The following is a 24,593-nucleotide window of genomic DNA, read 5'->3' as shown; positions in this document are numbered from 1 at the left end:
CGGTGGGCACCTCTGATGTGGTCACCTCTGATGACACAATTACCTTTACAGCGGATATACCGTGGTAAGGACAACACCCTAGTCAGACTCACCGTTGATGCAGGAACAAAACTTTTTACCACCCTATGGGAACAGTAAAAAGCCTTTCTTCCATTCCCGTCCTCCTCCCTGCGGGCGTCACTTACATTTTCTTGCGGCTGGCAGCGATTCACAGTCACAGGCTGGCTCCGTGTTCTTCCTCCTGCCGAGTCCCACCCACTGTACTGCAACTTCCTGTTTAGCGTCAAAGGAAGGCCATGGAGTCGACCTGTGGGTTGTGCAGCCCTGTGTAGAACTGGTTTTGAAGCAGAAGAGCAGCCGTCCTCCCCTGCAGCTCCCAGTGCTGTGCCTGCAGGGACGCAGGAGCCTTTGGCAATGTGCTTCTGCTGAATGTGCAGCCTGGCAGGAGCCAGATGAGAGCAAGAGAGTGCTCTGATCACTAGCACCCAGCTTCTCTCACGTTTCTGGCACATAGGGAATTCTATCACGTCACGATCCCTGCCCAAATGTTTCACTGGAACAAGTGGCGAAAAAAGATGGGAGCAAACACTTCCTCCAAAAGACCTGTTTTTGATGACGAGGATGGTGAGTGTACGTGTTTCTTTTTTTTTTTTTATAAATATAAAAACATATATATATATACATACATACACACACACACCTCTTCGACACCAGAGAACCTACATACCATTCTAGGTCCTGCTTGTTGCATGGGTTTATTTTCTGTTCTCTTTTTGGTGTTTTAGCTCCATAGCCTTCACAGCAGTAAGGGAAGTGTTGGATACCCGAGATCTCAACTTTCATGTGCCAGACCTGCCAAGTCTCTCACATTCAGCGGGAGACTCCCGCTTTGGCGGGCCATCTCCCGCACTCCTGCCAAAGTGGGAAAGTCTCCGGCTGAGATGATCCGCTGCTGCTTCTCTGTGAGCAGCCACAGCAAAAGAAGAAATAGAAGCACGGGCCACAGCAACCTTCAGGCATGCGCTGTCAGCTCTGCCATCCTCTGCCCCCCTGACAGCAAGTTCCTGTTCCGCGGCAGCATATAGAAGGGATGCAGCTGAGCTCCCTGGCTGGTCCCAGAAGAGAGCAGCCACTTGGGTGCCTGGGGAGCTAAGATACGGGGAAACAAAAAATGCTGGGGTGGAGAAAAATAGAATAAAATATATTGTTTGGAAGGGGAGGAGGAAGAACGATGTGTCAGTGTATATGTTGCACGGTGGAGGGAGAGAGATCAAAGGTAGATGGGGACAGAGAAAGGGGAGACACTGGATGAAAGGAGGAAGAGAGAGGAGATGGATGAAAGAAGGAAGGGAGATACTGGACAGAAGGGGGAGAGCGAGGGGAGATGTTGGATGGAAGGGAGAGAGAAAGGGGACATGCTGGATGGAGGGAAGAAGCTGGATGAAAAGAAAGAAGAGTGGGGACGCTGGATAGAAGAGGGGTACAGAGAGACAGAGATGAATGGAAAGAAGGGGGAGAAGGAGGAGACATGGAAAAGGGCAGGGGAGAGACAGGCTGTTGGGGAAAAGGAAGGGGAGCATGCGGGAGACCCTGGCTGGTTAGATGGAGAGAGAAAGAGAAGAAATGCTGGATGAAAGGTGGGAGAGAAAGAGGAAAAATGCTAGAAGTAGGGGACAGAAAGAGGGAAGACGCTGGATTGAAGAGTAGGAGAGAAAGATGGAAGGTGCTGGATGGAAGGGTAGGGAGAGAAAGAGGAGATGCTAGATGGAAGGATGCAGAGAGAAAGATGGGGGAGACACTGGAAGGATGGGAAGAGAACAAGGGGAGATGCTGGATGGAGTTAGTGAAAGACTGGAGAATAAGTGGAAGGGGCATGGGGAGAACAAAAGTGAAGATGAAAAGCCATAGGTAGATTAAGTAAAAAGAGGGAAATTAAAGAATGGATAGTAAAAATTAATTAAATATGGATAGAGAAAGGGGCAGAAAAATAAATTGAAGAAAACAAAGAAAAAGGAGAGAAAAATGACAAATGGATAGGAAACCCTGGCAAGAGAGTTAAGAGAAGACAAGGGAAAGTAGAATCAAGAGACTGGGACCAACACAATTAGAAAAAGTAAATGGCCAGACAACAAAGGTACAGAAAATAATTTTATTTTTAATTTACGATAAAATAATGTGGTAGTTGTTAGTAAAAGTTAATAAATGGATTTAAGATCCATGTTAGAAACTCTGGCACACAAGTAACTTTATTTTATAAAATCTCCCAAAGGAGTTTTGAAAACTAGAAACAAGTATTCTAGGATAACTACAATTTGTAGTTATGTTACTAGACTGCCCCAACTTGACATTTCGTCCTTTAGATTGTGAGCTGCTTTGAGCAGGGACTGTTGTTCTTTGTTAAACTGTACAGCGCTGCGTAACCCTAGTAGCGCTCTAGAAATGTTAAGTAGTAGTAGTAGTAGTAAATGCAAATAAAACACAAAATAGTAAATAAGGTGATACCTTCACTGATCTTAAAACATTTTTGATTAGCCTTCAGAGACCAGCACTTCCTTCCTCAGGTCAGGAGAGAATATTATAACAGCATTCTACTGTCCTGACCTGAAGCAGGAGGTTTTGACCTCTGAAAGCTAATTGAAAAGGGTATTAGGCTATTAAATAAAATATTTTCTGAAATGGCCGTGGGATTGAGATGTGCCAGGGGACGGAGCCATGAAGAGTGGGTGGAGCCACGTCAGAGTGCAGTGGGGCTGGGGGCATGTACTAAAATCTCCCTCTCAAAAATTGGGACCCCTTGGCAGCTCTGATGTGCAAGTGATTTTAAGGTTATTAGGAGATAGCTATGGTTGGGGGGGTGGGGGTGTATGCCAGAGGAGGAAGTGTGAAGTGGTTGTCAGAGCGAAAAAGAGCTATGAGGATGTGTGCTGGAGATGATGATGGATGTGGGGACATGAACACAGAAGTGATAGTGGACAGGGAAATACAGGGACACAGACGAGAGATGCTGAACTTGGGGGATGATAGGGACACAGAAATGGAAGATTGATGGTAGACATGGGGAGAGAAGACATATCAAATGAACAGGAGAACCTGATGAGTGAGTTAAGAGAAGACAGAGGGAAGCAGAAACCAGAGCCTGAGACCTATATGATTTTTAAAATAAAATGACCATATGACAAAAGGTAGAAAAATAATTTTATTTTCTATTTTGTGATTAGAGTATGTCAGATTTGAAATGTACATCTTGCCAGAGCTAGTGTTAGACATGGCTAGGACCCAGAGCAGAAATCTGGGAGGGGAACCCAAAGCCCACTACCAGGTAACATTTTCTTCAGTTTCCAGCAAGCATGGGGCCCTCCCTAGTCATGGGCCAAGTGTAGTTGCCCTAGTCACACTCCCCTAACACTATCCCTGGCATGTGCCATCTTTATATTTTGCACAGTACAGGAGTAAATGCATCTCTGTCTGTATCTCTGCGGCTGTACTACATAACTGAGGATTGTGAAGATGGAATCACAGGCAGACCTCACAGCAGGGCCGGTCTTAGCAAGTGCGGGGCCCTGTGCAGACCAATTTGGTGGGGCGCCATCCTAGCCCCACCCACCTAGCTCCACCCACCCTAGCTCCACCCCATTGACAATTAATACATTTAATTAAATGTAGATATTAGATATGTATCATATGTCAAAGAATAAAGTGGTTGCTCAAAGCATATACTAACCACAATCGCTCAACTGCAAAACACTATGCACAAATTTGTGCAAAAACACACGCAGAACCTTACTGTACCATAAATATTACACTGGGCAGACCCTAATATACAATATACCGGCCATACGGAAAATGCAGACCGTCAACAATATGAAACAAGGATCATGTCAAAATTCTCATGTAGAGCCACAAAACACCTTTTTAGGGTGGATAGAGTTCACAATTAGCTCCTTTTATTAACAACCAAATATAGATCCTTCAAGAGATAGTGTGTCATGATTTAGGCTCTACACCCTTTCTGATGTTTTGGTGCCACCTCAGTAAGGCCAACACACAATCTCTCCACTGCAAAACACTATACACAAACTTGTGCAAAAACACACTCATAACCTTACCAAACCATAACAGCACTAATTCCAAGGACAGGACGAGCTACAACCTTATGCGTGGAAAGGCAGCACTATAATTACACCGGGCTCTAAAACAACAGTACACAACCTAGTGAAACAAAAACAAAACTAAACAAAAAGGCTGCAAATACTACACGCTAGCAGAATACTGCACCTTCATCACACACGAAAAACACATGACACAACAGATATGAAGGCAAATTTCTGAACTGGAAAGTTACCTCAAGAAGTCAGACTCAGCATGCAGCAATACCCCACATGCACTCCATTCACATAAGTCCTCTGCATGCACTCTACTCCCCACCCTCCAATGTACCCTTCTGAGGTCAGTCCTCTGTATGCACTCCATTTCCACCCTCATGCACCCCACTGACATCAATCCTCTGCATGCACCCTCCATGCACCTCATTCATTCACTGATGTGAGTGGGGTGCAAGCAGATGACTGATATGAATGAATCAGTCATCTGCTTGCACCTCACTCACATCAGTCCTCTGCATGAACCCCACTTCCAACCACTGTGCACCCTACTTCCCAACAGTCCTCTGCGTGCACCCAACTCCCATCCGTCCTCTAGGAGATGAATCGCACTCCTCATCTCCACTCGCATTGCTTCTCCGTGTGCATCTCTCCCCCTGCAGCCCCCTCCCCATGTATCAGGCCAGATCTCCCCAGAACACCTGCGATGCGCCTGGCGGGAACTCACGCAATCCTGAAGAAGGGTCTCTCTGTCCTCGCCATAAATCTCGGGATCCAGCGGGGTCTCCCCGCAAACCTGCGGCACGGCAGGAGCAGGAGCCCGCAACACAGGCAACAGCAGCAGCAGGCAGCCACCAAGAACACAACAAACAGCATGGGAGCTCCGGCCGCAATGCCCTGCCCTGCCCCCTCATTCCGCAGCCGGAACCAGGATCGCACGCTCATTCTGTATGCAGAGCGGGCCCGCCCCCTGCTAACCTGATCGAGGGAGCTGCGCCACCAAGCTCGCCAGCTTCAAGTTCTCCCTTTCCTGTCTTCACACAATGTCCGTCCCGCCTTCGCGGAAACAGGAAATACGTCATCGTAAAGGCGGGACGGACACTGTGCGAAGACAGGAAAGGGAGAACTTGAAGCAGTGTCTTCACGTCGCTCGCTGCTACTGAAAGAAAAAGGGTTCAGCACTCTTGCAGGGGGGGAGGGGAACGGAACGGAGGAGGGAGGAATGAAATGGAGGAGGGCTGCCGGTCGGGCCGAGGGCGGGAAGGAGGCGTGCCGCGCGGGGCCCCCTTGACCGCGGGGCCCTATGCGGTTGCCTCGGTCGCCTCGCCTTAAGACCGGCCCAGCCTCACAGGGATGGGGAAGAGCTTGCGGGGACATGGACAAGGCTTGCAGGGACGGGGCCAAACTCTGTCCTCGTGTCATTCTCTAGTCCAAGCTACTGCCCCAGCCCTGAGATTCATACACTGTATGGTAGATGACACTCCTTCAGGGAAGTAAGGGTCAAATTATATCAAGGGCCCCCTCTCCCCGTACCCTTTCAGTGCTTGCCTATCTTGGAGGCCTTTGATTTTACAAGCCTGTGGAAATCATGCCAACGGTGCCTACACTGCTCCACAGTGCGCTTTTTAACATCCAGAACACTGACATCCGCTGCTGTTTCCACATTTGGAGTTTCTGGCCGAAAGATAGCGGAGACTTTTTAAAAATATGTAGAAACTCTGCAGAGATGCATTGTACCAGGACCTCTAGCTTATCATCGCTGAATTTTGGTGAACGTTTCCACTTAGCTTCAGCACTTTGAGGATGCATGTCCTCCTCCATGTGAGGCTGACTCTGCTGTATACCTTCCTCCATGCCTCTTAGCAGTTTAGAAAAGAAAACCAAATGTTAAATGTAAACATTGCACATAAAGGAAAGAACACAACAACAACAACAAAAAAACAAAACCCCACCCACCTACTCTCTATATACTTACCAAAAATAATAGAAAAAAGGGTAACCCCCACCCCCCCCAAGAAACAAACAACAAAACAACTCTGCAAACTGCAAGGATGCATCATCACAAAAGCTTACACAGCCATTGTGAAAAGCAAAGAGGAAGCTATAATAACAGTATTACTACACTTTGTGGCCTAATGGAGTAATTTTACAATACATGCCTTGGATGCACATCTATGATGCAATTGTTACCACTCTGCTTTTTTTTCTTGAGCATGCGCAGAACATCGACGCTTACTGTGAAACTGTTCTTTGCATATGCTAGGCGCTTTCTCTACCAAGCAGCTCGTAGACTTTCCGCGTATCTCATTTACATATGATTTCCTTTGAACGTTGATCGCTGTTTCACGTTCAGTAAGTTAAGCAGTGGCTATTTATATATGCAGATATTAACGGCGATTGTTGAATACCCTCCTCCCCATATTAGCACAAAAGGTGAGAATTCCCATGTGTAAGTCTCTAATGAGATCTCATTTGGAGTAGAGTGTACAGTTCTGCAGATCATACCTTCACAAGGATATAAACAAGATGAAATCAGTCCAGAGGATGGCTTCTAAAATGACTTGTGGTCTTTGTCATCAAGCATATGAGAGACAAAAAGCAAATAAGCAAACAGATTGGCCAGGGAAAGGGGATACCATAATTGTACACAATCTTTTAATATTGTTTAGAGGCTCAAATGATAGGGATGCTCATTTCAAAGCACCTAGACTTACAAAGTTCCATAGGTTACTATGGGGCTCATAGGTTACCATGAGGCTCATTTTCAGAGCACTTAGGGCCCTGTTTACTAAGGCGCGTTAGCATCTTTAAAGTACGTTAACCACATACGTGCCTACAATATCCCTATAGGCGTCTACATGGTTAGCGCACACGCTAATTGTAGGCACGTTAAAAATTCTAACGCACCTTAGTAAACAGGATCCTTAGACTTAAAAAGGTTCCAAAGGTTACTATGAAATTTTGTAAGTCTACATGCTTTGAAAATGAGAATCTATGTAACTTTGTAAGTCTAAATGCTTTGAAAATATGACGCCACGTAACTATATAAGTCTATGTGCTTTGAAAACAAGCCTCGTGGTATGTTATGAAGCATATTTTCAAAGCACTTAGGGGTCCTTTTATTAAGATGCACTAACAGATTAACAGGTTTAGCTAAATGATAAAATGCCCATAAGAATATTAGCATGCACCAAATCCATTAGCACACCTTAGTAAAAGGACCCCTTAGACTTACAAAGTTCCACAGGTTACTATGTGGCTCATTTTCAAAGCATGAGCCCTTATGTAACTTTGTAAATCTAAGTACTTTGAAAATACGCCGGGTATGTGGAACAGTGGCCCAGAAAAAAATAACACATGGCTAAGAAAGCACTAGAGAAGACACACTTGAAAGGAAAGAAGCACAGGAAGGTACCAGTTATAGGAAAGAGAGTGAGGGTGATCTATTAGACAACACAAATATGGGGGTCAAACAAAAGGAAGAATTATGAATAAAGGCAAGCAGCATAGTGGGAATGGTATGACATGAAGATGTAGGGCAATTTTGGAAATCTCTCCCATAAACCTAAGAAAAGTCATGCTGAGTCAGACCACAGCCCATCAAGGCTAGCATCCTATTTCAGACAGTGACCAGTCTGGGTCCTACGAATCCTCTTCCTCTGTGTTTAGGATCCCTAAATAGGGCGCCTCTAGGTAACATGTAAGTCTAATAGGGCTAGATGCACTAAACCTTAACTACCCTTTAACAAAGAAATTTTCAACCGTAGCATGCATTAAAGGCCATTTTCCAACGATGCTAGCAGCTAACGAAAACGGAATGCAAACGAGTAACTACCATTGAAATGTGGACAATTCGGAATGCACTAACCCGATTGCAACGAATCATTTACCGTGATAAATTTAATGTAACGTCAGACCTGTCGTTAAAGCCTGAGGAGCTGTCATCTCCCCGCTTCCCCCTGCACCTTAAAATTCCAAGCTGGCATGTTGAAAAACAAAATAAACAACACAAATATGTGGCTCCCCGCTTCCCTCCGCATACAATAGAAATGAAACGAAAACAAAATCAATAAAGGACCAGGAGGGGGCAAGGGCGCTTGTCAGGAGCGTCCTGTATGGACGGCCTTGCCCCCGCCCCCCCCGAGGTCGCCGCTGCTCCCCGCTTCCGCATGTATTAAATAAAAAATAAAAACAAAAAAACCAAAGTTTAGCAGTCCCGGTCCCCCTCCCTTATTCTCTCTGTTTTTCTCCTCCCACAGCTCCACCTCCCGCCATCCTCTGCCCCCGTGCCCCGCCCCCGAGCTTGTCACCGCTGCTCCCCCCTCTACCGGACCCCCCCCTCCGCTTTACCAGCCTGTGCAGCGCCTCTCACCTCTGTGTGAAGGCGCTGCACGGGCAAGAACAGCTGATCGGCGATCAGTGCTGCCTTCTCCGACGTCCCTCTGTTCTTCCTGGGCCCGCCGGAGAAGGCAGCACTGATCGCCGATCAGCTGTTCTTGCCCGTGCAGCGCCTTCACACAGAGGTGAGAGGCGCTGCACGGGCCGGTAAAGCGGAGGGGGGTCCGGTAGAGGGGGGGCAAGGGCGTCCATACAGGACGCTCCTGACGAGCGCCTTTGCCCCTTTTATTTTCAACGTGGTTTTTTTTTGTTTTGAGTTCTGACATTTGTGGCATGCGCAGAGCAGCCAGCATAACGCTTGGCTGCTCTGCGCATGCTTTACGGGCAGATTAAGGACGGGGATTACACTTCTGTAATGCGTTCAACTTTCAAGTACTGAACCAAACATGTGGGACTTCTGTTTTTAGTGCATTCTTCGTTTTTTCAACTTCGGTAAGGACTTTTACGTTTTTGATTTTTTAACGTATGGTTGATGCATCTGGGCCAGTGCTTTGAAAATGAGCCCCTATGTCATTGTCCTCATCCAGTAGGCTGCTGTATATTAATTTGATTTTTCCAGCCTAAACACTCCAATTTGAGGGCCATCTTGAATCAATCTTGTTTCTCGATCTATTTAAGTATATGAATACAATCGAGTATTAACACTTACCAATGTTATTTCTAGGAATATGACAACTAGTAAAATGCAAAAAAATATTCATGCTTTAGTGTCATTTGATGTTCCCCAGGGATCCTGTGGATTTGATATTTATGGAAAAAGACATTGTACCAGTAGGCCCAGTCCATATTTCTCTAACACAGACCTATATACATCGGAACACAATTAAGTACAGATCTTCCTGACCTCTGCGCTATCTTTAAATAAAGTCACACGTATAAGATTTTTTTGTTTAAAAATTAAACATTACTGTTTAATAGCCATTTAAATATTTCTTGCCATAGGTATTTCCAATGAGTTTAATCATAGATCCCAGCTCTCTCAATACAGAGCAACTTTTGCTTTCCCTTTGTCCAAGCAGATTAATTTAGCACCCTCAATCGTTCTGAAAAGTTGGCTCCTAAATTTAATGTCACTTAAATTCACAATACACACTAAACCTGAACGCCGATTCCGAATGAACGTAAAAAACTGTTGAGGGACGAGCGCGTGACAGACACATTCCACGCCTCACTCCTCCTCTACTACCAAGGAAGGAGGTTGGATAAAACTTCTATACTACCACCTCCACCCACCGCCGCACAGTTCGGGTGAGCTCTTCTGAGCAGCAAGCGCGAGCCGCCCGCAACACACGCTTCCAACTCGTTGATTGGCTGCAGTGGTCAGCAGCACCTCCAGGCTCCTCCCCACTCCGCCTCCAGTCCAGTTTGGCTGGAAATGTTATGGCGCCGTAAAACTTCGCCAGCGCGCACGGCTTGGCTGATGTGAGCGCGTAAGAAGCGGGAGTGTGACCGGAGATAGAGGAGGAGAAAGGCTTTTCTCATTCGCCGTTCCTGTACGGTGGCTAGAGGCGCTCGCCTCTCTCCATTGTGCTGTGACTCTGGTAGGACTGCGCTGGAGGTCAACTCATTCGTGTTTTGTTTCGTAGGTTGAGAGGGTTTGTTTCACGTGGTGGCTGCTGCTTCTGTGCATACTAGGTAGTGCTCAGCCAGCCTCAGATTGTGATCTATGGCCCGGGAGTGGCTGGTTTGCGTGTCTGTTGGTTTCTATTGCGATGCGGGCGCTTGGCTGCTGTGCTGTCGTTGGAAAAGGTGCGTAAGGCCTTGGATTGAACGAGCTTCTTTACCAGTTCTTAACCTCACATACTGTGGAACTCTGCAAGCTGCACTAAGGATATTTCAGCGACTTGTTACGAGAACCATTGCGTTCTGCTATACATTAGTTTCAACATATAGAAATTCCCTGTGGGCCTGTATTTTGAGTGAAAATCTGTAAAATACATCATTTTCTTTTTGTATTGTAGGACACGCCTGGTGACGTCTCAGCAGGTTTCTATGATAGGACCAAGCCTTGTTCTCCAATGAAACGAGAATGACTGATCCTCCAAAGTATATTCTGTGCAAATGGCGGAAACGATTTTGGCCAGCCAAGGTGAGCGTGTAGTGTGCTGCTTGGGCCAGGGTTTAAAATGTGGTCCATTAGAATTTCCCAAGTTTTTCTTACAGTAAATGTTGATTTTTGTTTTGCTGGTGTACGATATATATAACTTATATAGTTGTCTCCCGGTAATTCCATATAATAAACCTTCGTATCTTAAGTCAGCCTAGGAGACCCATTTTCCAGCCCCTAGATATGGCCTTAGTATTCTTGAGTTTTCTGTGCAAAGTCTTGAAAATTGTGCACACAGTACTTCTTGTTTTTTTTTATAGATTTATTTGTAATATGTTTGTGCATCATCCCCTCATAAAGCCTGGCTCACCCCTCACCATACTCCTTCCTCAGGCTTGACCTTCTGGAGCTTTTCTCCCTTACTCCTAGCTCTCTGAAAAGGTTTAGTATAATGGAAGCCAGGCCTAGGGCAAACAACCTTAAGGGCCTGGTCGCACCCCATCTCCCCCTCCAGGTTGCACCATCAGCTAAAAGTAAAGTTACTGGCTGACAAGCAGGAGCGATTTAGAGTAGGGAATGACACAGTGATGGGGACGGAGCCCATGGGGACAGGGACAGACTTTGTCCCCATGTCATTCTCTAATGCAGACAATGATATTTAGATTTTTTGGAAAAACAAACATGTTGACCACAAGTGGCAAAATTTCATGGGGGATCCTGTATATTCCTGCTACCAGCACATCTTCTGAGAAGACCTCTTTTATTGCAGTAAAAAGACTATGAGGCATATTTTCAAAGCACTTAGCCTTCCAAAGTTCCATAGAAACCTATGGAACTTTGGAAGGCTAAGTGCTTTGAAAATATGCCTCTTAGGAACACAGGAGAGCTAGACTGAATTCTGAGATTGTTAATGACATTCGTCCACAGATTTAAAAAATCATAACAGTGCTTCATAGGGCATATTTCTCTCCCGCTAGGGCATACAAAATGGGTTGTATTTTGTATCCCTGGACATTTTAACAGGGTGGATTAGGATTCATTGGGGTAGTACAAGTCAGTTATTGTTGGGGTTGGAAGAGTAGAGGGTGTTTGGTGAGGGGGAGTTATTTATGCATTCTGTCCCACCATTATCCAAAAATTTCAGTGGCTTACAAATTACATTTTGGTGGAGTTACAAAAGTGTTGTACAGTGTGGAGAGGGTATCTATAGTTTGTGTGGTTATTCATAGAGTTTTGAAGAGGAGATGGTAGTGGTTTGTGCTTAGTTGTAGGGTTTTGATGATGTTTCATGTAGATTTGAAAAGAAGGCGACAATATCTTTGTGATTAGCTGTAGAATTTTTTGAAGAGGTAAGTTTTCTTTTCTTTTCTGAATTGGAGGAGATTTGTGTTGCTTCTTATGGTTTTTGTTATTGAGTTCCATCCACCATTTGGAACCCTGGTAGCTAAATCCTGCTGTGTAGATAGTCAAGTAGGAGGAGGTAGTTTTCTGTTTACTGGGCTGGCATATCTTGAGGATGGTTCAGTCATGTTAAGCATATATTCAGGTGCCATTCCAAATAGTATCTAGAAGATTAGGGTGCTCGCTTTGAAAAATATTCTTGGTTTGACTGGTAGCTAGTGTAGTGTTTCAAGTAGTGAGGTTGCTCTTTCGTATTTTGATTTCTTGAAAATAAGTCTAGCTGCCGTGTTTTAAACTGCAGCAATTTTACTGTGTTTTCCTTGCACCCCCCCCCCCCCCTACATGTATGCTGAATTGCAGTAGTCTAGTTGAGGTATCATCGTAGATTGGACCAATATTCGGAAAGATTGTCTAGGGAAATAGTTTCCTATTCTTCTCAATTTCCATAGTGTTCTGAAGCATTTTGATGTTACTGTTGATTATGTGATTGTCCAGTGTTAGATGTTTGTTGAGAATAATTCCTAGTATTTTAAGTTGTGTTTCGATGTGGTATGTTTGTTGGTTGATTGTGAATTTTTGGTAGAATGTGGGGTTGCGTGGTCTGGATAGTACTAGGAATTTGGTTTTGTCTCTGTTCAGTTTGAGTTTGAAAGTTGTTGCCCATTATTCCATGAGGTCCAATCCTTTTTTTTTTTTTTTTTTTTTTAATTATTATTTTATTTATGACACCCCACAATCAGGGATCCATGAGGCTAATGTTTGGATGGACATCTTTACAGTGTAGGATCTGGTCTTTAGGAAGACATTGAACCGTGTTGCCACTGCACCGCTGATTCCTGTGTTGTCGAGCAGTGTCATTAGTGTGGTGTGGTCTACTAGGTTGAATGCACTTGACATGTCGAATTGTAGTAGTAACAAGCCTACCCAAAAGACCCAGATTAATCTCATGAACCCATCTACCTTACATATACTGAAGAGAAAATGACATTGACCCAGAATCTATCTCCCACCTTACCCTCCTCTCTCTATCACCTGTCTCTACCTACCTACCCATCCATTTACTACCCATCCATCCTTCTATTATGTTATACTTAATTTTCTACTTTACATAGGTACTGTGTTACCTATTACTATGTAAGCCGCATTGAGCCTGCTTTTAGTGGGAAAGTGTGGGATACAAATATAAATAAATAGTAATACGTTTTGTCCTTGGCATATTATGCTTCTGAATTTCGTTATCAGGGTGATTATGACCATCTCGGTGCTAGGTTGTGGTCAGAAACGTGATTGGGATTTATGAAGAATTGAGAATTTTGTCAAGTATTCTGTTAGTTGCTGTGTTACTAGACCTATCGTTTTGGTCAGTAGTGGTATTGAGGCTACTGGTCTATAATTGTGATATCACTGATCTTGTTGGTAGCGTTTTTGGGGATAGATGCGAGTACTATGTTGCCTTTGTTGGAAATTGACCTCTTTCAACATGTATGTGATTTGTTTTGTGAGGTACTCCATGAACCAGTCTGGTGGATTATTCATCATGTAGTTGGAGCATTTGTCAAATGGGCAGTATGCATGCACATATTTTATCAATAGCGCCTTTACTGTGTCTAGTTGGGGTGGTTTGAACGTGGTCCATATTCTGTCTGCTGCGGTGTGGTTGTCGTGTATTTCGCAGTCCTGTAGGTAGTCTGTGATGTTTACTTGTGCGTTTGCAGATTTGATCTTCTGTTTGTTATTTTGTTTTTGAAGTATTGTGCAAGCTCGTCTGCAGTTGGTAGTTGGTTCAGTTGTTGCCAATATGTTCTTGGTTTTCAGTAGTTTGTTCACGAGTTCGAATATTTTTTTCGTATTGGTCTGGTTGAGATTTGTATATGTGCTGTAGTGTTCTGCTTTCTCTTGCTTTATGCTGTTTGTGTATGTTCTTATGGCTTTTCTCCATATAGTTTTGTTTGTTTTTGGCCCATGCTCTTTCAAGTTTCCTACAGATTTTCTTCACGTATAATAGTTTGTCATTAAACCAGTGATGTGGTTGTTTTGTGTTTTTTGTTTTGAGTGGTGCTATTTTGTTTAGTGTGTTTTCACTTGTTTTGTCCCAGTTTCTCATGAAGTGCTTATGCTTGGGTGGGGCGAGTCATTGAGTTCATGTATTGTTGCTGTCCAGAATGTGTGGTTGTCTTCTTTTCCTCTGGTTGTGACTGTGTATTGGGTTCTTGACTCTCTTTTCTTGTTGCTTTCTTTACATTGTAGTGTGAAAGTGAGCTTGCTGTCATTTGACCATGGTATCTCTTCCCATGTTTGGTTTGTTAATATGTGGTTGTTACTCATTGAGAATCTGGGAGCTGGTATGGTGTATTGGTATCCTTTTGTGTGCGATGTGACTCCTTGTGCTGTTGTGAAGTTCCATTGGTTTATGAAGTTTAATAACAAATTCTTCAGAAAAATTGTCTAGCACTAAAAAGTCATCGGTCAAGAAAAGCTTTCATAAAATAATTTTTTTTTCCAAATTTCTCTTGAACTGCTGTTTACTTGAAGAAAGTCTCAAGTTTCTAGGTAAATGATTCCATGAATTTGCCTAACCTGTAGAAAAGGAACAATTACATGTATCTGTGAGATGACATAATTGTCTAGTTTCTCTATGTACCAAGCATGTAGCTTGGTACATAGAGCATTCAAAAAAATGTTTTGGAACTGTACTATAAACGTGTGTAATGGGAGGGGGGGTGGCATGCTGGGACAATTTCCCTCATTTAATGTGGTTTACAAACTGGAATGGCAGTGTCAATGTCCAGGAATTCCATATCATCAAGCTGATCAATCCATAGACTGGTGGGTTGTGTCCATCTACCAGCAGGTGGAGATAGAGAGCAAACTTTTGCCTCCCTATATGTGGTCATGTGCTGCCGGAAATTCCTCAGTATGTTCTCTATCTCAGCAGGTGGTGGTCACACACAGCAGCAGCTCTGGCTAGGCCTCCAAGCCTAATCCTTAGGTTTTGTTGAGGCCTGGGGTTGAGGGCTCTTTTGAGCAAGTGCAACCTGGTGGTGCCAGGTCCCTCCTTTTCTCCCCCCTCCCGCTGGCTCCGTTTAAAAAAAAAAAAAAAAAAAAATTTTAAACGTCTTTAAAGGCGTTTAATTCGACGTTTCTTTAAACGTTCATTGCAGCTACTCACTGGGACACCAGTTCGTTACAGCTCGGAGCGGCAAGCAGGTAATTTTACCTTTTTATAGCGGGCAGGGGGTTCCCCGATTCTTCTCCTCGTGGCATATGGCGTCGGAGGGCGAGGGCGCAAAGGGTCGCTCCCCGGATCGCTGGAGCGCTTCTAGAGGGGATGCGGGGGTTTTACAACCTGATTCGCCCTTGATGGGTGACAGTTTAGTGACCGATGAATGTCCCGGTCGTTCCTCCGGCGTGGTGGTTTTTTCCCGCCATAAACGCCCATCCCCCGCTCCTCGCCTCCGCCATCTTGGCCGGCCACGCGGCTCGGACGGCTTCTTCGTGGGCCGCCCTTGAGGTTGGAGACATTAATGCCATGAACGCCCTTAATTTGGGCGACGGCACAAGCGGCTAAAGTTAAGCGCCGTTCTTCCCGCGCGGCTCCTTCGCGGAGTTTCGCGCCGGACGCCATTTTGGATGCGCAGCATGTCTCTCCCCCGCTATTGCGAGCGCCGGTTGAGAGTGCGTCTAGGGCTGTTGCCCAGGCTGCGGAAGGCACAGTCTGGAGGGTTTCTCCCCCGAGTTTGTTTTGCTGCTGCATCAGGCTTTCCTCATGCAAAACGCTGCCCCTGCTCCCTCTTCTGATAAAGAGGTTGAGGTTCCCAGAGGTAAACGCCCTCGGGTTGATTTCCAGGCCTTGGAGGACTTTGTCTCCTCCGATGTAGATGAGGGCAGCGTGTCTGAGGTCTCCCAACGGTCCTTTGCGGATTCCTTGGAGGAGATAGATCCCCGCTCGGATGGAGCGGATGACCCCTCTGCAGCGCGGCTTTTTAGCCCAGAGGATTTGCCCAACCTGTTTTTACAGGCCATGGACACTTTGAAGATTTCCTCTCCGGAGGACGTCTCTCCCTCAGCCCCTGTTGGCTCTGCCATTATGCTGGGGACGAAGCGCCCGCCTAGATCCTTCCACGTGCATGATGCCATGCACACCTTAATTGCGGCTCAATGGGATGTCCCGGAAACGAGCCTTAAAGTGGCTAGGGCTATGTCCCGCCTCTATCCTTTGGCTGTGAGTGAACGTGAGGCCTATCTGTGGCCTACTGTGGATTCTTTAATCACTGCGGTGACTAAGAAAACGGCGTTGCCGGTGGAAGGTGGCACGGCCCTAAAGGACGCCCAAGACAGAAGATTGGAGGCGGCCTTAAGGTCGTCCTTTGAGGCAGCTGCTTTAAGTTTGCAGGCCTCAGTTTGCGGCTCCTATGTGGCCAGGGCGTGCCTGACTATGGTGCAGCGGGCTTCCCCCTCGGATCTTTCCTTGAGGGCTGATTGGCCGGCCCTGGAATCGGGCTTAGCCTATTTGGCAGACTTGCTGTATGATGTCTTGAGAGCCTCAGCTAAAGGCATGGCTCAGACAGTCTCTGCGCGGCGGTGGTTGACCACGCCTCTAAATCCCGCCTGGCTAGATTGCCTTTTAAAGGCAAGCTGCTCTTTGGGGTCGAGCTGGACAAAATCGTGACCGATCTCGGCACGTCTAAGGGCAAGAAATTACCAGAGGTCAGGGCTCGGGCTAGTACTCGTCCCGGTACCTCCAGAGGACGGTTGCTGGAAGCCCGTCGGTACCGCCCGGGCAAGTCGGGTTCCTCTGCCCCCTCTTCCTTCAAGAGGAATTTCTCCCCCAAGCAGCATTCCTTTCGCAGAGACCGCCGTCCCGGAGGTGCTCCCTCCGGTCCTCCCCCAGGGTCTCGTACCCGATGACGGGGCCTTGGTCCACGTCCCAGTGCAGATTGGAGGACGGCTGTCCTCGTTTCTGGGCGAGTGGACCTCTATAACTTCAGACGCGTGGGTGCTGGAAGTCATCAGAGACGGCTACAAGCTACAGTTCTGCCAACCCTTAAGAGACGGGTTTGTACTCTCTCCCTGCAAGTCTCCGGTCAAGCTGTGGCAGTGCAGCAGACCTTGGACAACCTGATCCGCCTGGGTGCGGTCGTTCCGGTGCCAAAAAATCAGATTGGCAAGGGACGTTACTCCATTTACTTTGTGGTTCCAAAGAAAGGAGGTTCTGTCCGGCCTATCCTCGACCTCAAAGGAGTCAATCGGGCCTGGAAAGTGAGGCACTTTCGCATGGAGACTCTCCGCTCTGTTATAGCGGCAGTGAAGGCAGGAGAGTTCTTGGCTTCCTTGGACATCAAGGAAGCGTACCTGCATATTCCCATCTGGCCTCCTCTCCAACGCTTTCTGCGTTTTGCAGTCCTGAGACGACACTTCCAGTTCAGAGCCCTCCCTTTCGGGTTGGCTACTGCTCCGCGGACCTTTTCCAAAGTAATGGGGGTCATAGCGGCCTTCCTGCTAAAGGAAGGAGTACAAGTCCATCCTTATCTGGACGACTGGTTGATCCGAGCCCCCTCTTATGCAGAGTGCGGCAAAGCTATGGACCGGGTAGTTGCTCTTGTGAGCTCCCTGGGATGGATCATCAACTGGAAGAAGAGCCAGCTGCGCCCGACTCAGTCCCTGGAGTATCTGGGAGTTCGATTCGACACCCAAGTGGGCAGAGTGTTCCTGCCAGACAATCGGATTGTCAAGCTTCAGGCTCAGGTGGACTAGTTCCTAGTAGCCTCTCCTATTCGGGCTTGGGACTACGTGCAGCTGTTGGGCTCTATGACGGCCACGATGGAAGTAGTGCCCTGGGCCAGGGCTCATATGAGACCACTACAGCTATCTCTGCTGCTGCGCTGGACTCCGATGTCGGAGGATTATGCTGTGCGCCTTCCCGTGGACCCAGCAGTGCGCAAGGCGCTGAGCTGGTGGACGCAGACAGACAAGTTGTCTGCAGGATTGCCTCTGGTGACCCCGGAGTGGATTGTCGTCACGACAGACGCCTCTTTGATGGGCTGGGGAGCCCACTGCTTGGGAAGGACAGCGCAGGGGCTCTAGTCTCCTGCAGAGGCAAGTGGTCTATCAACCTCCTGGAACTCAGAGCCATTCGGTTGGTGTTATTGGAGTTCATCCCGGTACTGGTGTTGTAGCCTGTACGGGTCCTGTCGGACAATGCCACGGCTGTGGCCTATATCAACCGCCAGGGAGGTACCAAGAGCGCCCCTCTAGCCAAGGAGGCTATGAGTCTTTGCCAGTGGGCGGAAGCGAACCTGGAGCAGCTTTCAGCGGCCCACATTGCCGGAGTCATGAATGTCAAGGCGGACTTTCTCAGTCGCCATACCTTGGAGCCCGGAGAGTGGCAACTATCTGCTCAGGCGTTCTTGGACATCACGAAGCGCTGGGGCCAGCCGAGCCTAGATCTGATGGCGTCATCGGCCAATTGCCAAGTGCCGCGCTTTTCAGCAGAGGAGGGGACCCTCGATCCCTGGGAGTAGATGCTCTTCTCCAACAGTGGCCGACACAAGAGCTCCTCTATGTGTTCCCGCCCTGGCCCATGTTGGGCAGGGTGCTAGACCGGGTGGCAAAGCATCCCGGCAGGGTAATCCTGGTGGGTCCGGATTGGCCCAGACGTCCCTGGTATGCGGACTTGATCAGGCTCTCAGTCGACGATCCTCTGCGGCTGTCAGTGGAGCAGGGCCGGTTACATCAGGGTCCCGTGGTGATGGAGGATCCCTCTCCCTTTGGTCTTACGGCCTGGCTATTGAGCGGCAGCGTCTGAGGAAGAAGGGCTTCTCAGACAAGGTCATCGCCACTATGCTGAGAGCGAGGAAACGCTCTACTTCTACTGCTTACGCCAGGGTTTGGCGTATCTTTGCAGCATGGTGTGAAGCAGGCTCACTTTCTCCCTTCACTGCTCCAATTTCTTCAGTGTTGGCGTTCCTGCAAGAAGGTCTGGAGAAAGGCCTGTCGCTCAGTTCCCTTAAAGTCCAGGTAGCGGCTCTGGCTTGCTTCAGGGGCCGCCTGAAGGGTGCTTCCCTGGCTTCGCAGCCAGATGTGGTGCGCTTTCTCAAGGGAGTTAATCACCTGCGCCCTCCTCTGCACTCAGTGGTGCCTGCGTGGAATCTCAACCTGGTGCTAAGAGCATTGCAGAAGCCGCCTTTTGAACCCTTGTCGAGGGCATCTCTGAAAGACCTGACGTTGAAAGCAGTCTTTTTGGTGGCTATCACTTCAGCCAGAAGAGTTTCCGAGCTCCAGGCGCTCTCATGTCGAGAGCCTTTTCTGCAGTTCACTGAGGCAGGAGTGACTATTCGCACAGTGCCTTCCTTCCTGCCAAGATTGTTTCTCGCTTCCATGTGAATCAGCAGCTCTGTCTCCCTTCCTTTCGTAGGGAGGACTACCCAGAGGAGTACTCTGCTCTTAAATATCTGGATGTGAGACGAGTCATCTTCAGATACTTGGAAGTGACCAATGATTTCCGGAAATCGGATCATCTGTTTGTCCTGTTTGCAGGTCCTCGTAAGGGTCTGCAGGCTGCTAAGCCTACAGTGGCAAGATGGGTCAAGGAAGCCATTGCAGCGGCTTATGTGGCCGCGGGGAAGGTGCCGCCTATCCAGCTGAAGGCTCACTCCACGAGAGCTCAGACGGCCTCGATGGCAGAGGCCGGATCCGTCTCCTTGGAAGAGATATGCAAGGCGGCAACTTGGGCTTCGGCTCATACATTCTCCAAGCATTACCGTTTGACTGTGGCTGCACGGGCGGAGGCCCGGTTTGGAGGTCAGGGATTTCAATGTCCCGCCCTGGGTGAGTACTGCTTCGGTACATCCCACCAGTCTATGGATTGATCAGCTTGATGATATGGAAGGTAAAATTATGTATAATCATACCTGATAATTTTCTTTCCATTAATCATAGCTGATCAATCCATAGCCCCTCCCAGATATCTGTTTTTATTCTGGTTGCATTTCAGGTTCAAGTTTAGTCTTCAGTTATTTCAGAAAGACTTCGTGTTCAAGTTCTTTCACTTGGATTCTTCAAGAGTTGAGACGAGTTGTGTTACAGTGAGCTGCTGCATTCCTCTCCCCTCCGTTTTACGGGGCTGGATTGAGACATAAATTCTGCCGGCACTCCCTCCCGCTTCGTGCGGCTGTAGGGCAGCTTTGTACCCCTCCTGCTTCGGCGGTGTTTAGGGTCAGTCAGCTCCTCCCGCGGTGCGGTTGCAGGATAAGCCAGATCCCCCCGCATCGGCGGGTGTGGTGTCCCTCCCCCGCTCCGCGGGGATGAGCTGGACGGATTCCCCTCCCCCACTTGTGTGGGGATGAGCTGGGTTAATTCCCCTCCCCCGTTTCGGCGGTGGTGAGCTGGGCAGAGTGTCCCTTCGTGGGTGTAATTCTCTAAGTGCTGAGTCCTGCGGATGGAGCTTTGATATCGACATACTGAGGAATTTCCGGCAGCACATGACCACATATAGGGAGGCAAAAGTTTGCTCTCTATCTCCACCTGCTGGTAGATGGACACAACCCACCAGTCTATGGATTGATCAGCTATGATTAATGGAAAGAAAATTATCAGGTATGATTATACATAATTTTACCTTATATGATACTGAATATCTTCTCTTGGAACATGGGAGGGATTTCTTCATCTATAAAGAGAGATGACATTTTGCAGGCTTTGCACTGCAGATGGGCAGATGTGGCATCTCTCCAAGAGACCCACTTGTCTGCTTCTGAACATGCAAAACTGCAGCGCTGGTGGATGGGTAACTTATATGGATCTCCAGTGGTAGACAGAAAAGCGGGTGTGCTTATTCTAATCCACAAAGGCCTTTCCTTTTTGTTGTATAAATTAATGCTTGACAAGACAGGGAGGTTTGCCATTGCGCATGTCACTCTGGATGCATAGCAGTTGTTTTTTTAAATGTTATGGTGCCAGCATTTATAATCATAAGTTTATACACACATTGATGCAACATCTAACCCCTTTTCTTGGAATGCCAATCATTTTAGGGGGAGATCTGAATAGGTGGGAATGGTGCATCAGGACTAGCTATTCCATCTCTTATTCCCTCGGTCAGACATGTTTTGGCGGCTATTTTGATCTTTTTTTTTTTGGGGGGGGGGGGGGAATCCTACAATTTTCCTGGTGATTTGCTAATGAGTTGGTAACTACTCAACATAAGGTGTTCTGCATTTCTGCAGATTTCCTCCTGTTGGATTCGCAGAGTAGTCGGCTTCCTTTCTTTGTCTATGGAGGCTGGTTGGCTTCCTATATCTGTTATTTTCCAGGAGTTGGGAGTCTAGGGATTTCTTTGCTCCTGAGATCTTGGCTGTTTTCCCTCCCAACAGCTCTATCGCTACTTATAGGTTGTCGATACGGAGGGAATTCCACCTAGCTCTCTCACAGTCTTCCTTACTCTGTTATGTTTTCCATCTTGGCTTCTCGGTTATCGGTGGGAATTTCTGGAGCCCATTTTTTCTCACTGCTGCCAGTCTCTTGCCTTGGCTAGGCTGGGTGGCGGTTGTGGTTCCAGGGTCGAAATGATTCACTTTTGACAATACGCGTTGTGCCTCCTCTTCGGGAACTTGGCTCTAGTCAGTCAGGGAGGTCTCTATGTGTTCTCATCTGTCAGAGCGTCAGGATCAACAGTCTTGAGCTGTGAGTCTTCCTTATGGGACAGACAGATTTCTCTAGGTTTTTCTTGGGGGATGGAAAGGCACAGTTCTGGATTTCCTCATGTTTTCAGTTTGATCTCCTAGGCAGTATTCAGTTGTTCTTCATATCAATTGTTTTGTAATTCTACGACTCCGCAGTTATTTCCGGGTCCAATGACTGGGTCCTGTACAGCCTTTTGATGCCTTCTGCCTGGTCACTGATGGACCCTTTGTTCAGACACTGGGGATCTTCTCCTGTTGGCTTAGTTTGGATGCTTGCTTTTGTCTTAGTTTGGGATCCCTCGGACTTCATTCCGATACCCATGCACTGGTCTGCTGCCGTTCTGCGGTGCCACATATACATGAGTGTTTTGGGCGGGGGACTAATCTTGGTTCCCCTTTCAGTCAGGTGATCATGCTGGCTTCTTTCGGGTTGCTCCTTGAGTGACTGTTTGCGAATCTTTCTGAGATTGTTTTTTTTTTTTTTTTTTGTGACAGTGTTTGCCTCGTTTGTATCCCGAGTGACTTTCTTTACTCTTTGTGATTTCACGCTCTGCTTCTTCCTTTGTGCCTTTTTCTCTCTCCTCTTGTCTTCAGTTCGTTCTTTCTTTCTGGCCCTTGAGAACGTTGGGTGTACCAGTTTTTCTTTCTTTCTTCAGAAAATCTGGTCATTCTATCGGTCCTTATTCTTCTAGGATCTGTCTGGGATTTTGCAGGCACTTCATTCCTCGAGGAGTTTGGCAGGACAGTCTGCATTGTAGCTGCTTATAGGGGAAGAGTGCTTAGTTCCGGAGTTATCTTGCACTTCCTTTGTGTGGTGATTTGACAGGTCTTTTTCTTCTGTCTTGTTGCACAGTTTCTTCCTTCTATTTGTTCTGAAAAGATTCAGGTCTCCAATTAACAGGAGCATTCTATGGTGACTCTGATGAGTCGTATTCTAGTGCTCAGATCAGCTCATGAGCCGGGTGGAATTGCATGTGGTTGCTCTTTTAGCGACCCACGTGGCGGGAACTGAGCTCTAGTTCTCGGGTGTCCTGGACATCATTACTTGTTTGGTATGGTTGGACAGATGTCCAGGTTCGTCTGGTCTCGATTTTCGTTTGCTGGGATCTTGCAGTGGTTCTAGTTTGGTTCCTCCCATGGTTTACTGCTCTGGTAGTTCCCATCTGTCATTCTGGGCTGGTCCAGAGGGATGCTAAGGAAGGAGAAATTAGGTCCTACCTGCTAATTTGCTTTCCTTTAGTCCCTCTAGACTGGCCCAGATCCCTCCCTATTCGGTATCCGATTTGTTCTTGTAGATAGTTTTGTGCTGGTATTCCGTTCGCTCTTGTCTCTGTGGGGAGCTGCTTGATTTAAAGAAAAAAAATTACAATTAAAAAAAAATGAGTATCTGTGGATATGTCTATATTCACAAAGAGACCAATTCAACCGTTTCTGTGCAATTGCACATAGGCACATTACTGGTGTTGCTGACTCAGTTTGGAGTAGTTGAAATATTTTGACTGTAGCCAGCAAGATCTCATTGTTGGTAGGCACACAGATGTTTAGTCTCTCTCTCTCCTTTTGCTTTGCTATGTGAATACTGAGGTTTTCAAGGGACTGAGCACGGCTTTTATTGGCTGCCTCAGAATCAGTCTTCTCGGTCTCCACCTGCTGGTAATCGTACACAACCCATCAGTCATTCTGGGCCGGTCTGGAGGGACTAAAGGAAAGCAAATTAGCAGGTAGGACCTAATTTCTCCATCCGAAGGGACCTAACCATTGGGAATGGAGGAATCAGTTTCACACTCCTGTGATATGGAAGGCACAGGAGGCCCATTTCACCGCCAAGCGCTACACACACTTTAACTTAGATCTGTTCCTTCTCTTTTTGAACTATACAAAGAACTTGCCTTGTTTAGCTAACCATCTAATTATCCCAACTGACTCTGTACCATACATCTTGTTCCTATCATATATCTGCACTTCATCCCTCAGATATATGGTAAGCTGTATTGTAGAAAATTATCATCTTTCCTTGTCATCAAGCAGATGAAGCCATTACGTATGGGTTGTGTCCATCAACCAGCAGGGGGAGATAGAGAGCACACAACTTTTCACAGTGCCTCATGGCCAGCCAGCTCCACTGCCTCTTCAGTATTCTCTATCTCCCCAAGCAGGGTGGCTGCAGCTTCTTCGAGCTCCATCAAAAATCTGCCTGGGGGTGGCTCTTTGCCAGTTGTTAGCCGGGGTGTTAGAGGCTATAGCAGCTTCACTTTGAAGGCACATAGGTTAGCCCTTTCCCTGCCTTACCCATGCCCCCATGGATATGGACATATTAGCTTGCTTTTCCCTGTCCTTTCCCACTCAGTGGATGCAGGCACATTGGTTTGCCTTTCCCTGCCTTTCCCACTCATCTGAGCCTCCGGAGTTCTTATTACCTCTGCTTTCCTCACAGTGTTTAAAAAAAAAAAATGGAACAGAGGTTTTCCTTTAATTCTTCTATGGGACCGGAGCTGTGATACTCGGTCCGGTATCACGTCTGTGGCCGTGACCACCCTCAGCCTTACCTTCTTTCTGGGGGTCAGCAGCTCTGCTGGCTTCTGTGTTTGTGTTAGTCTTGTCTCTGTCCTGGTGTGCTGGCTGCTTCCAGCATGAACCTGATTGCTTCACTAGACCTCACCTGTGTGGGCTATGCCTCTCTAGGGAGCCAGCATCTAAGATGGCTGCCACCGGCTCTGTGCCAGCTTCCAAGATGGCTCCTGCTTGTCTTTCCTGTGGGCTCACTTCCTATGTGTGTCAAGCCTCACTTTGGGGTCAGTGTACTTCTTGCTTCTGTCCTGCTGCTGGTAACTCATCAGTGAGAGCCTTCATAAGGAAGTGCTGTGCTTGCAGTCTGGGCCTTTGCATAAGTGTTATGCTCTTATGCCAGGTCAGGTTAGTAAGTGTCTGCTGCACTACTGCTTAGCCTCTCTCTGGGTTCCAGCCCAG

At 47.2% G+C, this 24,593-nt stretch overlaps 1 protein-coding gene and 1 long non-coding RNA gene across 5 annotated transcripts in view; one reads left to right on the top strand and one right to left on the bottom strand.

The window, feature by feature from the left end:
• Positions 1-2,212: 2,212 nt before the first annotated feature.
• LOC115481237 lies at positions 2,213-16,549 on the bottom strand. The gene is made up of 3 exons (XR_003943905.1): positions 16,540-16,549; positions 9,708-9,714; positions 2,213-2,305 (listed from the first exon to the last, which is right to left on the bottom strand). It is a non-coding gene; the product is annotated as an uncharacterized LOC115481237 (long non-coding RNA).
• Positions 9,829-24,593, top strand: part of PWWP3A (PWWP domain containing 3A, DNA repair factor) — a 170,630-nt gene continuing 155,865 nt past the window's right edge. For 2 of the 4 annotated variants that reach the window (XM_030220350.1, XM_030220351.1), the window contains exons 1-2: positions 9,829-10,039; positions 10,460-10,587. In XM_030220350.1, the coding sequence (XP_030076210.1) occupies positions 10,528-10,587 (60 nt within the window). In that variant the 5' untranslated portion in view covers positions 9,829-10,039; positions 10,460-10,527. Of the gene's footprint in view, positions 10,040-10,459; positions 10,588-24,593 lie in introns of those variants that run through there. The other 2 variants (XM_030220353.1, XM_030220352.1) reach the window with 2 other exon arrangements.

The sequence above is a fragment of the Microcaecilia unicolor genome, chromosome 11 (assembly GCF_901765095.1).
Source record: "Microcaecilia unicolor chromosome 11, aMicUni1.1, whole genome shotgun sequence".
NCBI classification, from domain to species: Eukaryota; Metazoa; Chordata; class Amphibia; order Gymnophiona; family Siphonopidae; genus Microcaecilia; species Microcaecilia unicolor.
The sequence above is the reverse complement of the archived record's forward strand: the minus strand, read 5'-3'. Positions and strand labels throughout refer to the sequence as shown.